The 18539-nt window shown below is 39.7% G+C and overlaps 1 protein-coding gene across 1 annotated transcript; it reads right to left on the reverse strand.

The window, feature by feature from the left end:
• Positions 1–6635: 6635 nt before the first annotated feature.
• Positions 6636–18165, reverse strand: CCN2 (cellular communication network factor 2). The gene is made up of 5 exons (XM_034962865.3): positions 9563–18165; positions 9226–9448; positions 8748–8999; positions 8405–8616; positions 6636–8018 (listed from the first exon to the last, which is right to left on the reverse strand). Exons 1-5 carry the CDS (start codon positions 9626–9628, stop codon positions 7722–7724), a joined length of 1050 nt encoding a protein of 349 aa, XP_034818756.1. The 5' UTR covers positions 9629–18165; the 3' UTR covers positions 6636–7721.
• Between the last annotated feature and the right edge of the window lie 374 nt (positions 18166–18539).

Below are 18539 nucleotides of genomic sequence, written 5' to 3' on the forward strand. Positions count from 1 at the left end.
AAACCCAAGTTCTTTTGAGGTCTTATAGTGGCTGCCTGTAGAGGCAAGAAGTGACAAATGTTTCCTATTCAGATCTTAGTTCATCTCTTTAGGATTGGGAGAGTCTGGAAGAAAAAGATCTAGCTATGTTAATAGAGATTCTTTAGAGGTGCAAATTTTCCCTCACAAAGAACAACTTTGCAGGGCCATTTCAAAATATGGCAAAGAAACATGTTTTGGGGAAATGCACTTTTTAATTGATGTATATTGTTCCATTATATAAATATTCTATACTCTATCAATTTTTCTGTTTACAGAATTCAGATTTTTACTTTCGGTTTTTGGATGGATGAAACTGCTTTGAGAATTTTGTATGTCTTTTGCTCACTTCTCTTGAATATATACCAAAGACTAAAAGTTATTGTAGTTATCTAAATTATACATGTTAACTTGCTGACAAAAATTGTGTTAGAATTTGTTGACCTAATGTAAAAGTTTTATATTCTTGCGATGCAAATTCTAATTGATCAATGGTGCTCCTCATTTCTTACTAACTCTTCTTTGACTATCTTTTAAACATGTAATATAGAAGATGGGTCTACATGTCTATTGCTTTGAATCCTATATTTAGGTTTAGAATCTGACAGTATTTTAAGAATATGTTTTACTTTGTTTATTTTGTTCTTAGTCTTAGAAACAGTCTATATATAATTAGTATGATTCATGAGGTAAGGAATAGTTATACAGAGGAAAATCGTTCACCATTTTATTTATGGTATAGAGAAATAGAGTAAAAGACAACACTGAATATACAATGAATATGTGCATTCCCTAGAGATTCGATGTGTGTTGCACGTACTCCTAGGCACGTGGCTAATTAAGATATAGTGGTTTGAATAGCTAAGTTATTTACTTATTTATGTATTGTGTATTGTTTCATCTAAATGAAAATCATAAAATACTTGAACACTTTTTGACATATTCCTTGCTGTTTTTTTAATGAGATGGAAATTTGTTTTTTTAAAAATATCTTTCTTATAATGTATGTTCATTTCAAAAAATTTGAAAAAGTTTAAAAATTATTAAAAGAAATAGAAAATTAACCATCATGGATGAGCACTATTGACTAAAAGATTTATTTTTTTTTAAAAAGCCATCTTCGGGTGATGTTGGGGTTTGGTAAAGATTCAGCCTGTCTTCTGAGGCACTGAGAGATGTGTAATACACACACACACAAAACGATACTGAAGTCATCAGAAAAAATTATATTTTGTATATACTGAATTAGTTCCTTATCACTCCCAGAAAATTACCAATTAGTTCTTCTTTTTAATTTTTTATTCATTGTTATTATTATTTTTGAGATGGAGTCTTTCTCTGTCCCCCAGGCTGGAGTGCAGTGGCGTGATCTTGGCTCACTGCAACCTCTGCCTCCCGGGTTTAAGCGATTCTCATGCCTCAGTCTCCCGAGTAGCTGGGACTACAGGCGCGCACCACCACGCCCGGCTAATTTTTGTATTTTTAGTAGAGACGGGGTTTTGCCATGTTGGCCAGGCTGGTCTCGAACTCCTGAGCTCAGGTGATCCACCCACCTCGGCCTCCCAAAGTGCTGGGATTACAGGTGTGAGCCACCACACCTGGTCAGTTGTTCTTCTTTAACGATCATTATAAATTAATGAATGTAAGCATGGTCAATAGGCCCAATGTACTGCCTTTCTCATTCTTATTAAAACTCAATTGTGTCATCTTTAGTTGGAGTCTCTTCAATTTGTCTCCAGAGTTTTTTAAATATGATCTTAATGGCATCTGTTAACTTCCTTATTAGCTAATGTGAAAAGATGTTCTAAACATAAATTAATTTATCTTACACATTTCTTGCCCCAGACTTGGAATCACTCATTCTCCAAGAAGTCCTAATATCTTTAGTGGAAAGTAATATTTCAAGTGTAAAATCTGGGCCTAGTGATATTCATTGGTCTTGAGTTGTCATTCTAACTAAGCCTCTTATGTAGGCAGATGTAGGGGGAAAAATTGTGTGTGTGTGTGTGTGTGTGTGTGTGTGTGTGTGTGTTTTAAAAGACGAAATACCTCACGAATTTATGCTTATATTTCCAGTTCAAATTCTGGACTACAGAACTTTCCTTAGCAGTTTTCCATTATGTCTCTGATTTCTGACTTTCTCACTGAGAATTTCAGTACTCATGAATGCTGGGGATAGAGTTAGAATATTCATGATGGCTAATTTGCTTTCTTACACATTCCACACCTAACATTCCCAGAATAACAATACCACCACTATCACTAAAAGCAGCTAAATTGTTTTTGGCGGGGAAGGCATATGCTATCTCCATTCTCTCTTCCACTTTGTATGGTTGTACTCTATGGTGTCAGAGCAGATATCCCTACTCTGTATGCTTTTGTGTCTGGCTTCAATTTGTTTCCCTAATCCTTTTGATTTGATCTTAATGACATTTGTTAACTTCCTTATTATCTAATATATATGCAAATAAATATATATGCCAATAAATATATGCAAATAAACATGCAGAAATGTTCTACTTTTTGCACTGTATACGGTACTTTCTCCTTTTTAACCTTCATTCAGTCTTAGTTCTAAAGGTGAGCTATATTCTATTCTCACTACAGTCCTTAGGTTAGTATCTCTCAGACATTTGTGTTGTTTGAGCTTGTTTGCTAGTAGGTTCCTCAGCAAGGGCTCACAGGAAAAATATGCCCTGAGTTCTTGTGTGTTTTTAACAGTTTGTCTGTGTCCTTCATGTTCATTGCAGCACTATCCACGATAGCTAAGTTATGGAATCAATCTAAGTGTCCATCAACAGATGGATGGGTAAAGAAGATGAGGTATATATACACAATGGAGTACTATTCATTAAAAAAGAAGGGAATCCTGTCATTTGTGACAACAGGGATGAACCTAGTCATTCAAGGTTTGATTTCAAGAATCAAGTTATACTTGAAAATCAGTTTTAGAGGATAAAAGTTTCTTGACTCTCATTTTCTTTCCTTAAGTATCTTAAATAAGTTATTCCATTTTTTTCTGTCATAAAGTATTGCTGTAAAAAAAATCTAACGATGAGCTAATTTTCTTTTTATTTATAAGGCTCATGTTCTTTTTGTCTTCATGTTCAAATAGCTTTTCCCTTTTCTTTAAACTCCAGCAGTTTTACTAGAATGTGTTTTGCTGTTGGTTGATTTGTTTAGGCACATGGCACACCCTTTCAACTTGTGCTTTCAAATACTTTTTTATTCTAGTAAAGTTTTTTTTTGACTTATAGCTTTTAGGATTTTTTTTTCTTCTTTAAGAATTTCTACCCTCCACATATTGGATTTTCTTTGCCTGTCCACAATATTTATTACTTTTCATTGCAACATTTTTATTTCTTCTTTTATATTTAAACATTTTTTTCTTATCTGTAAGAGTTTATTCACTCTTATGCTCCCTCTAGTTTGATATAGTTCCTTTATTTCTAAATCTCTGTTGATTTCTGAAACTATATTTTTAAGTTTTGCTAATTCTGATTTATGTTGCTATTTTATGTCATTAGTCATTTCCTTACTATTAATATCATTTATGTCCAATATCATTTTCTTAAACTTTTGAAATAGTAGGTTATAATTTTTCTATATTTTGTAGATATGTATTTCTTACATTTTTTATTATCTGCAGAAAAGTTATTCTATTCTTTATTTTCTTTTTTTAAATATAGTGACTTTGTAGGGATTTGGCTTCAATAATTTTGTTTTCTTAATTTATATAAAATTAGTTTTACTAAAGTTTGCTCAGGAAGGAGGTTTGGTTTAATTTTCTAAATTCACAGACCTCTCTCTTTTATTGTTTTCATGCAGCATTAAAAATATTGCGGTTTACCTTCTGAGATTTTAAACGTCTGTTTCCCTCCTCATTTTAATCCAAATCCTTTAATGTCTCTGTTGTCCCTGACCCACTCAATTTTTATTTTGTTTTATTTTATATTGACAGATAAAGTCATAATTTATCATGTAAAACATGTTTTGAAGTATATTTACATTATGGCATGACTAAATCTAGCGAATTAACATATGCATTACCTCATATAGTTAGCGTTTTTGTGCTAAGAACACTTTACAACCATTCTCTTTGCATTTTTCAAGAATAGAATGTATCATTAACTAGAGTCATCACATTGTAAAATAGATCTCTTGAACTTACTCTTATTGCCTAAGTGAAATTTTTTTTTTTTTGACTAACATCTCCCCAACTTTCCTGCCTAACCCCAATCCCCTAGTAACCATCATTCTACTCTCTACTTCTATGAGGTCAACCTTTCAGATTCCACATATGAGTGAGATAGTGCTATATTTCTCTTTCTGTAACCTGGCTTATTTCACTTAACATAATGTACTCTAGGTTCATCCATGCTGCCACAAATGACAGGATTCCCTTCTTTTTTAATGACTAGTACTCCATTGTGTATATATACCTCATCTTCTTTATCCATCCATCTGTTGATGGACACTTAGGTTGATGCTGTAACTTAGCTATTGTGGATAGTGCTGCAATGAACATGGAGGTGCAGATATCTTTTCAACATACTGACTTCTTTTTCATTGAGTGTATACCCAGTAATGGGATTACTAGATCATATAGTAATTGTATTCTTAATTTTTTATGGAACTTTCTGTTTTTCATAATGGCCGTACTAATTTACATTCCTGCCAACAATGCACAGGGTTTTTTTCCTCCACATCCTTGCTGACAGTTTTGTTATCTTTTGTTTTTTTGGTAGTAGCCATTTTAACAGGTGTGAAGTGATAGCTCATTGTGGTTTTGATTTGCATTTCCCTGATGGTTAGTAATGTAGAGCATTTTTTCATATACTTGTTGGCCACTTGTGTGTCTTCTTTTGAGAAACATCTGTCTGGTGACCTGCTCAATTTAGATTCCACTTCCAGGAGTATGAGGGTCTTCTCCTGGGAGGGAGCCCTGGCTTGTAAGCTTTGTTGGAGTGCTAGGCCAAACCCCTACTAGGTTCAACAGCTGCTGTCAGCCTGGCCTTCTATATATCTAGTGACTACCTGCTGGCTGTTTGAGAGCTCTCGTGTTCTCAGAAGCATCAGATACCTTGTTGTTTCTCTGCTTTTCTCACACACGTGCTGACACGGTGCAGATCTTACGGTGGTTGATGATTTGGCACCCCCTACCTCCGATATTTGGGGGGTGAAAGTGTGCATTGCCATCTAATTTTTGTAGAAACATTGCCTGTGGGATTTTTGTTTTGCAATCTAGTGACTCTTTTTTTTTTTTTTTAATGTGGGTATTTGGAAAATGTGAAATCTATGCTTTTCCTGCTGCTTCTATATTTCCAGAATGCTCTAATTCAGTAGTCAGGCTCGTTTATCATGCATGGCCCTTCATCTTTGCAGTTAGGGATTAATTGACAGAAAGGAGGTGTGAACTAACAGTGTACTCTGCGTGCGTGCCTATGTGTATGTGTACATGCACATTTATTTGGGGAGGTGGGGTGCTGCTCCTGGCAGCACTGCTACATACAGATGTGGGTGTATCCTTAAAGCCCAGAGTTTTGACCATAAATTTTCACATTCTGAACACGGGAAGTTTTCCCTTTGGTTTGTGGTGTGGACAGTTGTTTGTAGAGCTAGTCTTTATTTTCAGGTGTATTTTTGTCTGTCCAAATGACGTTGGCACTACAACGTTGCTAATTACCTTGGGAAAGGTTAGTCTGTCTGCAATTTTTTTTTCCCCTAGAATCCTCAGCTATCCGCATGTGGAGAAGATTCTAGTTGCCTTTGGTGTATTGCTTTTGTTTACCACTCACTTTGGTTCACTCTTTAGTAAAAACCTACCTGGGTAGGTACAATATTGTTTCCACACGAGGCTTCTTGAACAATTCCATTTTCTCATGTATAAACCACTTGGTAAGGTAGGATGCATTAATCTGGAAGTCTGATAAAGCCAAAGACTTGGGCAAATGGAGGAATTACTTTCAAAACAAATTTCTATTAATGTTAATGAATGGAAGATTTGCTCATCCTCCCTTTTCTATTTATGCCATCTATTTGTCATTGGTTATCATGGCAACCAAAAACAGAATTATACAAAACAAGACTTATGAAATAGCTCCATTTAAATGAGGATTTCATTTCATAATTTTCAGATTTAACAGTAAGGTAATGAAGTTCAGAAACAGACCTACAGCATAAAATTTTTTAAAAATGTAAACATTTTCCACGTGCAAGGCACATAGACTAGTTTGTGATGTGAAGGGTTGGAAACTAACCTATAACGGCCAGAGAGGTACAAATGCCAAAAGGACCAAGTGTAATACAACAGGGTTAATGGAGACTGAAGTAATCTAGAGAGAATTGAATTTAAAGTGTCTATAAAGTTCTGTGAAGATAAAAAAAAAATGGCTGTATAGTCAATGTGGTGTGTATGCCTGCAAGTCTGTGATACTTGATTCAGTGTGAAGTATGTTTACATAAAAATTCTATGGAATAATCAACTTATTAATGTATAGAATAATAAAAGATATTTAGAAAATTATTGGTGAATTATCTTATGATTAATAAGAACTTCCTATTTATGCTCAAGAAAACCCAGAAATGTTTAGAAGGATAAATGAATAACCAAGCCCTTTATAGAAAAAATATACACTTTATTTTCAACTAGAAAGGTGCAAACATGTAACTTTTGGTCACACTCTCAACAAATAAACTGTCCGAAAAACAGTCATATCAAAGTAGAAACAAATGCTTCCAGGTGAAAAAACTGATCAGCTATATAGAGTCACTCAGTTTTTAATAAAGGCCATTTGTTCATTAAAAGTGAGGCTACCACATTTCCTACCTAGAAATCAGCCTGCCAAGGACACTGATGCCTCACCTTTGCAAACAATCTGTTTTGACGGACTGTCATTCTATCTGAGCAGAATTTCCATATAAGTATCCATTTCATGCTTTGAACGATCAGACAAGCTTTACATTCTACCTATGGTGTTCAGAAATTGAGGCTAACATTGAAATATCAAAGCATTAAAAACAAAAATAAAAAGGCACAAACAACTTTAAATTAACTTAGATAACTGTACATATATATATTTATACACACACACACACACACAATATTTACAATATAAATTTTAAAAAATCTGGCTTGTTACAGGCAAATTCACTTGCCACAAGCTGTCCAGTCTAATCGACAGGATTCCGATTCCTGAACAGTGTCATTCGAATCAGAATGTCAGAGCTGAGTCTGCTGTTCTGACTTAAGGAACAACTTGACTCAGTCTCTTGATGGCTGGAGAATGCACATCCTAGCTGTCACTGGGGCTACAGGCAGATCAGTGAGCACGCTACAATTTTCCTTCTCAATTACACTTCAAATAGCAGGCATATTACTCGTATAAGATGCTATCTGATGATACTAACCTTTCTGCTGGTACCCTCCCACTGCTCCTAAAGCCACACCTTAATATACATTCTGGTGCTGTGTACTAATGTAGTTCCACTGTCAAGTCTTAACATTCTTCAAACCAGTGTCTGGGGTTGATAGACTATTTGTTTGACATGGCACAATGTTTTGAATTGGGTGGGAATCTTTTCCCCCAGTTAGAAAAACAGATTCAAATAACTTGTGCTACTGAAATCATTTTTACGGAAAAATGAGATGTGAATCAGTTCAAGTTCCAGTCTAATGAGTTAATGTCTCTCACTCTCTGGCTTCATGCCATGTCTCCGTACATCTTCCTGTAGTACAGCGACTCAAAGATGTCATTGTCTCCGGGACAGTTGTAATGGCAGGCACAGGTCTTGATGAACATCATGTTCTTCTTCATGACCTCGCCGTCAGGGCACTTGAACTCCACCGGCAGGGTGGTGGTTCTGTGGGGGGTGCAGCATCGGCCGTCGGTACATACTCCACAGAATTTAGCTCGGTATGTCTTCATGCTGGTGCAGCCAGAAAGCTCAAACTTGATAGGCTTGGAGATTTTGGGAGTACGGATGCACTTTTTGCCCTTCTAAGGAAGACAAGGGAAAAGAGAGAGGAAAAAAAAATCAGCGACACTACAAGAGGAGTGGCTTTCTTCAACCCTCTGTGTTTTAGTCTTCTGTTGTCTGACTTCTGTTTATATTTTGAGGGGAGGAAGTTTGAGTCTCATTTGCTATGTCCAAAAATAGCCAGGGCCTCTCTTGGAATGTCTTGAATTAACTAACCCTGTGGAAGATTTCGTAGTGGAAAACTGGTGGTTGCTATTACACAAGCTCTCATTCCAGCAAAACAGCTCAATGGTTAGATAGTTTTGGAGATAACGGGCTTATACTAACAAGCGTGGCAAGAGCCCTAAGTTGGGTCCTATCCACTGTTTTTCCTGTGAAAAACAGTTAATAAGAGCAGAACATGTACCTTAATGTTCTCTTCCAGGTCAGCTTCGCAAGGCCTGACCATGCACAGGCGGCTCTGCTTCTCTAGCCTGCAGGAGGCGTTGTCATTGGTAACCCGGGTGGAGATGCCCATCCCACAGGTCTTGGAACAGGCGCTCCACTCTGTGGTCTGGACCAGGCAGTTGGCTCTCATCATAGTTGGGTCTGGGCCAAACGTGTCTTCCAGTCGGTAAGCTGCGAGAGCAGAGCACACAAACACCATGTAAAACGCCTGGATAAGGTATTTCCCCCGTTCGCTCGGCACAGTTAGGATTCCCTCCCTGGGAGAGAATCACGACCCTGACTTAGAGGAAGACTCGACTCACCCGCGAGGGCAGGCCCAACCACGGTTTGGTCCTTGGGCTCGTCACACACCCACTCCTCGCAGCATTTCCCGGGCAGCTTGACCCTCCTCGGGAAGGGGCAGTCAGGGCTGGGCAGACGAACGTCCATGCTGCACAGGGGCATGCAGCCCACCGCCCCGTCCAGACACGTGCACTGGTACTTGCAGCTGCTCTGGAAGGACTCTCCGCTGCGGTACACCGTACCACCGAAGATGCAGGGAGCACCATCTTTGGCTGGAGAAGAGGAAGGGAAGAGAAGGGTGGGGGATGCAGAGGTCAGGCATTGGGGCGCTCTCACATCCAGAGCGTCAGGGATGCGAGTTGGGATCTGGGCTGCAGGGGGCGGGCTGGCAGCAGCTGGAGAAAGAAACTCAGTCCGAGCGGTTTCTTTTTCCAGCAGGCGGGTGGGCGTGAGGGAGGAGGCGGCCGGACACCTAGCGGTGGGGGCTGCGGGTCTTACCGGTGCACACGCCGATCTTGCGGTTGGCCGGGGAGCCGAAGTCACAGAAGAGGCCCTTGTGCGGGTCGCAGGGGTCGCGCTCGGTGCACAGCTCGCCCAGCTGCTTGGCGCAGACGCGGCAGCAGCCGCAGCCGTCCAGCACGAGGCTCACGCCCGCCGGGCACCGCGGCGCCGGCTCGTCCGGACACCGGCACGGCCCGCTGCAGTTCTGGCCGACGGCCGGCTGCAGGGAGGACAGGGCGGTCAGCGGCGCTCGGTCGGCGCGCACGCCCTCCCCGGCCGGCCCCGAGTCCCTCCCTGGCAGCCGCCGGCCGCAGCGGGGGCTCCCGGCGCTTACCCGGCTGCAGAGGGCGAGGAGGAGCACGAAGGCGACGCGGACGGGGCCCACACTGGCAGCGGTCATGGTTGGCACTGCGGGCGGAGCGGAGGGCGCGGTGGCGGCGAGCGGGGAGCGGCGGGGCCTGGAGCGCTGGCGGTGGTCGGAGGTGGGGACCGGGACGCGCCGGGCTGTCGTCTCGGGGCTGTCGGCCGGGGCGGCTGCCGTCGAGCTGGAGGGTGGAGTCGCACTGGCTGTCTCCTCTCAGCGGGGAAGAGTTGTTGTGTGAGTTTGGGGCGGGCGGCCCGAGGCTTTTATACGCTCCGGGCGGCCGCGGCTCGCCAATGAGCTGAATGGAGTCCTACACAAACAGGGACATTCCTCGCATTCCTCCCCACCTTCCTGCCTCATCAACTCACACCGGATTGATCCTGACCCCTTGACACTCAGCATTCCTCCGTCTGAAAAAGCTGGCACACTCCAGCTCACAGAAAAAAAAAAGGAAAAAAAAAAGCGCAGTATTTCCAGCACCAAATAGAATTTTTTTTCCCTATCCTCTTCGCACCACTCCTGATTCATATCATTTAAAAACACACTGGCAATTATTTCTTATTTCTTTTTCGAATAAGTTTGCCCTGTTCTATCCACTGACATACATCCTTTTTAGGAAGTAGGTAGCTGAAGAGGCAAACAGCAGGAATTCCTAAAAAATTCGAAAAGGTTTCTCCCCCCCAACCCTTAGCAATGATTTCCGTTTTAGAGGCTATACGCTCTTGAAACTCTCCAAAGAGTAGAAAAGGAGTGAGTTGCTTTTAACCATTTGAAATCCTCAAGATGCCTACCTGTAAAACCCTGAATTCTATATTTGAGATTTGATCATTTGTCACTTGAGGTAACGGTTTTGGGACAAGAAAGAGAACAAAGACAGGGGTGTGACTCAGGATGCAGTCTCCTGGGGCAGATTTCCAAAACTCTTGCTTAGTTTTCTCTTAATATATGTAGGAGTTTTATATAGGGAAGGACAAGGGACGAGTGGCCATCAATGTTTCCAGAAAAAGGGATCCATTGTTCTATCAGAGCAAATGATTCTGTGTTGGGTAGGTAGGGGCTCTGGGTGTCAGGGTGGGAACACTGGGATGCAAAGGGGGTTCACCTAGGAGCATTTAAACACAGCTTCACTAGGGTCTTTGAGAAATGAGTGCATTTTCTTATATTAAAACCTATAATCTTCAAATGTGGATTGGATTTGGTTTGTCTTGTTAAAATAAGAAGTCGGATTCCATAACAAGAGCAGTGTACCCTGTTGTATCTGGATATAAACTAAGATTGACAGTGAATAATATACTTTTAGTGACTCCCCACACATCTATGAATAGTGATTGTGACTTCTCATTACCCAAGGAGCATGCAGCCTGAGGGAGTGAGGTTAGGACAAGGAAAGAATAGGCTTTATTCTCCCTGGGTGTGTGCAGATGTTGAATATGGCCAATAAACCTAAGCATATCTCCATTTCTTAATATAGTGCTACTTAGCTTCACTAAAGACCCAATTAATTCACTGTGCTTTCATTTGGAATCTATGTTGTTTAGTGGCTTTTTTGTTAATAACTCCAGTTCCCATTTTATATAAAGAGAGTGATTCTAGGGCCATACCATTTTTGTATTCTGTAATGCCGCATCATTTGACATTGGTGTTACCAGTGAGTAGATTCCTTTAAGTTGTTGATGCTTCAGAGCATGGGTTCAAGATAAGCATATCTGTTTGTGGTGCAAAGATCGGCTTTAGAAACAATGTATTATAGATTTATCATTTGAAAACAGCCTGTTTAAACTGATCAAATTTTTAAAGTTTCAGTACATTCTGTTGAAAAATAGCCAAGAAGAAATATAACCACTCCAACTTCAGCATAGAGCATATCATCTGTGCACGATTACCTCGTTAAGCCAGCCACATGTTATAGAGTGTAGTTGCATGTCAGTAGTGTGAATGGCCAGCAAAGGGGTGGGGGTGCCCTCTGAAGCTCAGGAAGAATTTTCATCATTGTTATTTAATGTCCTTTCCAAGCATTCCTCAAAAAGAAGAGGCCTAAGAGTTCCTATTTAAAGAAGGAACATTCCAAGTTAACTTAATAGCCACATGTGTATTAAAGGCAACTTGGCCCTCAACTTTTTCTTCCCTTGTGGATGATTTTAAAAGTCCAAAATATGTGGGAAGCCACAGTGAAACCTTTCAAGACCTAAACCCCCAATTACATCTACCACTAATGGTTGGAAAGGTGTGGTGGCTGGGGAAGGGTAGGGATGTGCAGTGCGAGTCTCATCTAAGGTGGGATGTGGGCTTGGTGGTGAGCTCTCCTAGCTTGCGGAGTGAGGTAGGTGGGAGAAGGGTTGGGGAATTTCTGAATCCTCAGGAGAGTCTGAAAGCTACCACCATCTTCATGCCTGCAGCAGGGAGACTCATTCATGGAGGGGATAAATTGTTGTACTGGGTTATAGTTAGATGACCTAGGTTGTATTCTTGGAACTGCCTTTCACAGATCTCAGGGAAGTCACACGTAGGAGCCATATTCCCATTTCTGTTTAAAAAATGAAAGTAATCATAATTTTTTTAATTTAATAGGGTTCAGTGAGGGCTGAGTAGATGAAAATTCCAGGGAATTGGTGCTTTATTTTTTTCAGATTTTCTTGATTTTTTTTTCAATCTCTGTGTATGATAAGTATATTACCATTCTGCTCTGTTGTTAAAAATGTCAGAAGAAAGAATTTGGTTTTACTATAAAATTCTCATAGTCCCTCAAAGTCTCAAAAAAATCTATAGTCAGTTCCAAATAGATGATTTTAATGTTGCTTAAGAGGAAATAAGCATATTGAAATATATAGAACATATGAAATCTCAGGAAATAAAAAGTTTCTGTGCCTTATCAGGTTAGGTTGAGGCTTTATGATCAAAACTCTTTTTGAAGGAGTTAAAATAAAAGACTATTATTAAGAGAGTGACACAGAGACAGACACACACATGCACACACACCCAGAGAGAGAGAGAATGAGAGAAGACACCCAAGACATTCACAGACTCAGAAGTATGTTTTTATTGTGATATGGACCATCAAATGCCAGGAAACTCAAAGGGAAAGGCTGATACTCCATCCTTAATTCATGCCATGGGATCTGAATTCTTGCACTATTATAAATGACTCAGCAAATGTGTGTGTGTGCCTGGGCGGTAAAGTGGGAAATAGTGGCTTCTTCTAACTTCATCCAACTTTGACTTACCCCAGCCCTTTTGATTGACAGCAGGTCAGAGTTGGGAGAAAAAGATCTTTGAATTTGTGTGCAAAATGGTTAAGATGCACTAATTTTGACTTGTAAGCAAGTATTTATCTAGCAAATGCTTTTTAGAGAGCATTTTTTCCTCGTGGTAAAATGAGGAATTAACTAAGCTGGCCACTGAGTCCTGTTTACCAAGCTATATAAGGTATGTGTGTGTGTCTACTAGGGCATCATTTGTACTGGTCGTTTGGTTAAGTCTTGTAAGATGTTCAGCTGTGGATGTATTACATTCCTTCCCTTATGTTTTTTGTTGTTTTTTCCTCCCTAAAAAAAAAAAGGTTTCTTGATCAGGTATCAGACACAGAGAAAACCTGGCAGGACTACAGAAAAGTGGCCAGAGTTGGAGTGTTTGTGTACTTAAAGAAGGAATCTTGCACATTTTCAACTTTTAGTTGCAGACATTTTCTTATAAGAGCAAGTAGGAGTCAGTGCCAGCCCTCAAAGCGGAAATCAAAGCTCCCAGGGAAACATGCCGGAGGAATGTGACTCAGAGCCAAGACCCATACGCAATGCATACACGGAGCTGTCAGACTTATAGGAAGTCTGGCCGTATATGGGCATCTGGACAGTGAGCGATTTGTCCTTATGGTGGGTCAGGGGGAGGTTTCTGATGTTTCTAGCGTGCCTCAAATTCAATCATGTAAATTAATTCTACAAAAAAAAAAAATGGTATCCCAGAAGCTTTTTGTAAAATAGTAATAAATATTATTCTGAAATCTTCAGGGACCCTGGTTTGGCTGTCATGACCTCCTGTTTGCTTAAGATGAAGGTTAAGGAGAGGGCGTACTCGCTGGGAGTTCATGGCGGGGAAGATAAACGCGGATGTTTACTATCTAAATTACATTCATTACCTTCATGCCTTTTCCTCCTTATAATTAGTTCTCTGACTTTCTTAGGATATTTTCTAATGCAAAGGTATTTGTCAGAAGGCAGTCAAGGCCGTTGCATGTGGTTTGTGTTTTATGTTTGCCTGTTCCTCGCTTGTCCATAGAGTTGGAGGCCAGAGGGGTGAGAAAGGAAGTTTTGTTTTGTAAGATGATATCCCTTCAACTTACTGTTTGTTTCACTTATTTTGTTAATTAGACTCTTTTTTTTTTTTTAAAGTAGTTTACTTAGAATCCTGTGTTGCCTCTAGTCAGCTTTTGTTCATCTAAGATAGTGCCAGATGAGGATGCTGCTAGGTAGGAATGAGCCTGGTGGTCTCTTACACTGTCCTCGACAGGTTAGAATCTCAAATTCATCACCGTTTAGCAACCAGGAGTATTTACAGCCCCTTGCTTCATCAGGGCTGAATGTGAAGCATCCCCTTGGTGATACTTAAGGTGATATTTAAGTGAGTGGGAATGAAAAACAGAGGAAATAAGCATTCCTTAAGATGTGTGATTTGGGGACACCCAATCAATAGGTTTAGGAGGAAGAGAGAATTGGGACTAGCTCTCTTATCTCAAATAATAGAAGTAAGTGAAAGGATAAATATTTTGAAAGGACTAGTGTGAAATATACATGAATGTATTCCTAGGGATTCTGCTGCGGGGTGGGAAAGGGGTGCAGATTAAGCCAGACTCCATCATTCATCCCTGGAAATGTGCTCCCACCTCTAGCCAAGAGGCCTGAGGTCCCTTCTCACAACTTCAAACTCCCTGGAATACCATTAGGTGGAGCCTAGAGGACTGGCTAGGAGGTGAAGGTGTGAGCTCCATACCTGCCATTTGCTTGCCAGTGACCTCAGGGAAGACACCTACTCTCTCTGAGCCTGAAATTTCCCACCTGTTCACAGTTAATGTGCAGCTCAAGGAGACAATATTTATGAAAGCACTTTCATAAAGGTATTAGAGTTTTAAAATTGACCTTCTCTTCCATTCTTCAGTGGCTCCTCCTTGCTCTTAAAACTAAGCCCAACTCAGATTGACTGTAAAAGCCCATCACAGTTTGATTTTATAACAGTGTCCAGCTCTGCATGGGTTTTAGAGTGTTAAAACTAGGTGAGAGCTCAGAGAAAATCAAATCCTACCTCTTATTTATTTATTTATTTTATTAGATTAGATGTTCAGGATTGATAGAGACATTTAACAAATGAAAACTTTTTTTCTTTTTGAAATAGGGTCTGGCTCTTTCTCCCAGGGTGGAATGTAGTGCCATGATCTTGGCTCACTGCAACCTCTGCCTCCTGGGCTCAAGTGATCTTCCTGCCTCAGCCTCCCAAGTAGCTGGGATAGCTGGGACTACAGGTGTGCACCACCATATCCAGCTAATTAAAAGAATTTTTTTTTTTTTTGTAGAGATGGGGTTTTGCCATGTTGCCCAGGCTGGTCTCGAACTCCTGAGCTCATGAGATCAGCCCATCTCAGCCTCCCAAAGTGCTGGGATTACAGGCGTGAGCCCCTGCGCCGGGCCACAGATGAAACTTTTAAATTTGTCTTATGCTTCTTATATACCTTATATTGTCACTTCGATGATAATGTGGGCATGCATTTTAATCATACTTTTCATGATACCTAAAACAAAATTCTATGCTCAGCTTATTTTTGTCACCTGATAGCATCTACTCCCTTCATCTTCATTATATGTTCATAGTTTTCATTGATTTTTGGAGGGTGGGGAGAGTTAGGGAGTTCCTAACAGTCTTCCTTTCTTCAGTGAAAAATGTGTAACTTATCACTAATAAGAATATGGTATGCAAATGATAAAGAAACAACTAAAAAATTATGATTGCTTGTGTCCATCACATTTTCTTTAGATTTGTATTTCTTGGAAACCAAGGTGGTATTTTACTTAATGTGATGCTACAGACTTTAACACTTTACATATATTTGGGTTGACAGTTTTCTTTCATTTCATTTTGTAATGTGAACTGTGCTACCATGATGGTGACAAGTAAGTTTTCAAATTAAAAGCAAACTTGGTAGCCAGTATGTTCTAGAATGCTAAAAACCAAGTTGTTCGAATCATCCAAAGAGTTTCTAAACTATTTTCCTGTGTGTAAATCTTTAAATAACCATGACTATGGGAATCATATATTAAAATCTGAGCACCTGGATAAGGCTTTTTGAGAAGGTATCTTATCTTCTAAGTCAGAACTTTCACCACATATGAAGAAAAACCACATTCTATTTAAAATCCTGACATCATCAGATTTGAAGTAAAAGTCAACTAATGCATTGTTTAATTTGATGTTAGAATGCACGATGCCAATTTTATCTGAACAATTTAGCGGGAACGCTTCTTAGAACTCTGTCTGGGTGCCTAAAATAGATACTCAAAATTTTGACTGCATTCTCTTTTGTTTATGTAGAAATTTTTAATTTACAAAGCGCTTTCACAGTTACCATCTTACTTCATTATCATAACAATCACATTAGGTATTATTCTACCCATATTGCAGGTGAGGAAATTGAGGTCCGATAATGCTAACATACACAAGCCTGGTTAGAGGTGGAGAAGGGACAAGTGAATTTGAATTCAGTTCTTCTAAAGAGAACACCCCTTGCCTTTTCTTCCAAACTTCACGGCTTCTTTTCTTTCCATTCTATATATGGTGATCTCTGAACACTGTGTGTCCTTAAGATAGTTATCTCAGATCTTAAACTCTTAAAGGACACACCCTAGAAGGCATATAAACACCTATGGGCTAACTGGCAGTCAGTATTGTATTGTGCTGTGGTCTGAGATAAACATGAAGTAGAAAGAAAATGTTTACTGACCTGTATTAGTAGAGAAACTTGGGCTTAGATTTGCTTTTTTTTTTTTAACAATTAAGATTTTTGTGATGTTGCTATGTAGACAGATATGTTCTTCTTATCCACTAACTAACTGATGCAGCTAAAAAAGGAAAAAATGAATAAGATGATGGGTATGCTTTGGGAGGCTTAATATCAGGGTGTGCTCTGCTCTGATGTCAGCCTCAGCCCACACTGAAAGTGTTCAGTCTAACCCTATGCAGTCTTGTTTCGGCTGAGACTGGGACCAACCATAGACATCATGAAGGTCTTCTTGAATAATTGTATCATTCACTGATAAGCTACCCTTAGGGATAAATATCATGACAGAGTCTGGGACAAACCATCAGCACTGAAGCAATGTCTACTATCAACATAGGTTTTTCACGAGTATCCCCTAATAAACATGTCCTGCCATGTTATTGATATTTATTTTATGAACTTGCCTTAACTGAAAATGCACTTTCCTCAAACTGAGTATGCTTTGCCTTTCAGGTTTACAGCTTTCTCCCTCTCTCCTTTAGCCATGGAAGGATTTGATTTGAATCATAACTAGTTTCATGTTGTTAATGGAATGCGATTTATCATAACTACACATGGCACAGAGAGAGGGTTGTCTAGGAATGGTGGGGTTATAATGAGGGAATTTTCTTATTGACCTGCACATGTGTGTGAAAGTTAACAACTACAGGATTACATTTCATATAACCATTGACTTGCTCATGTCTGGAAATAATATCACTATTAAGCTATTTCTCACATACAGATGATAAAAACTTATTTTGTCCAATTGAATCTTTTGTGGCATTTTCATCATTTCTAACATCTCTATGTTGGTTCTTCTTGATTGTGGTTTTCCCTGCTGTTTCCGTATTTGACTGATTGCTGAGGCTCCTACTATTTGCTTTCAGCTCAGAAGGTAAGCAAGCAAACTTCCAGTCCAGTTTCAGATGGACTTTGAACCAATGTTGCTTTGCAGTAGGGCTGAGCACTGCCACAGTCAAATGTATCCTCCCTGGTTGGCTTTGATCGCTTTCGAGGCAGGCCCATCCCTCATGGGTCAAGCTGGTTTTTCCTTGTCAGCTTCTGAAGCCTCCCCGAGAGGGGGGACCCACAGTGTGTTGTTACCACTTTTCTCTCATGTGTTCTCATTTTACACACTGAAGCCTGGCCTTCATCTAAAGTGAACTCAAGAAGTCCAAACTCCTCTGTTTCTCATGCATCATATCCAACTTTCCAAGAAGGGAAAATGACCTTATGTTGAGCAGAAACGGCCATCTGGAAGCCATTTTGTCTAGCGTAAGCGCCAAGGATGAGGAGAATTCTTAGACCCTGCATGTGAGGGCCGGAGACCACAAGGCAGAAGCCACTCACCAAATGTATTTATGTCATAGCTACATCACCTGGCATCCTTTACTAAAGTGTTGCAGGGGGTCATTTTACTTGGACTTCCTTATTTTTCCTGGCATTGCTGGTGGTAGGGAAATACTCCTGTTGTACTGTTTCTGGCAGCCCAATATTCCACCAAGCTAGGCCTAGAAAAGCAAAGGTGCAGTGAGGTGGGGAAGACACTAGTACATCATTAAAAAAAAAAAAAACTTTGGTGTTTCTGCTTTGTTTTCAAGATCGTAAGAATAAAACCTGCCAAAATAAACTTGGCTCATATTTAATTGATTAAACAAGATTTTTAACAATTGTAGCTTGACATTCTAGTGTGAAATTTTGTCACTTAAAATAAGCTAATTTTATAGTTTAAAGCATTTCATAAAATTAGCCACCATTTTGGATTGAGTGAGGCCTAATTTTTATCTTGATTTAGAATGTTTTAGAAATAGATATATCATCAAATTGATCTGAATATAAAATTTGCTCTACTTTGTATTTCTCTTTTTCACCATTTCAGGAGAGATTTTTTTCTCTATTTCTCTATTTAATAAGATGATTAAATGTTAA

The sequence above is a fragment of the Pan paniscus genome, chromosome 5 (assembly GCF_029289425.2).
Source record: "Pan paniscus chromosome 5, NHGRI_mPanPan1-v2.0_pri, whole genome shotgun sequence".
Lineage (NCBI taxonomy): Eukaryota > Metazoa > Chordata > Mammalia > Primates > Hominidae > Pan > Pan paniscus.

Excerpts from the sequence above, each read along its gene's own strand:
- CCN2 (XM_034962865.3), bottom strand. The coding sequence starts at position 9,628 with ATGACCGCTGCCAGTGTGGGCCCCGTCCGCGTCGCCTTCGTGCTCCTC. Across the intron at positions 9,449-9,562 it reads TCCTCGCCCTCTGCAGCCGG|CCGGCCGTCGGCCAGAACTG; the intron begins GTAAGCGCCGGG and ends TCCTCCCTGCAG. Across the intron at positions 8,617-8,747 it reads GGTTGGGCCTGCCCTCGCGG|CTTACCGACTGGAAGACACG; the intron begins GTGAGTCGAGTC and ends CTGCTCTCGCAG.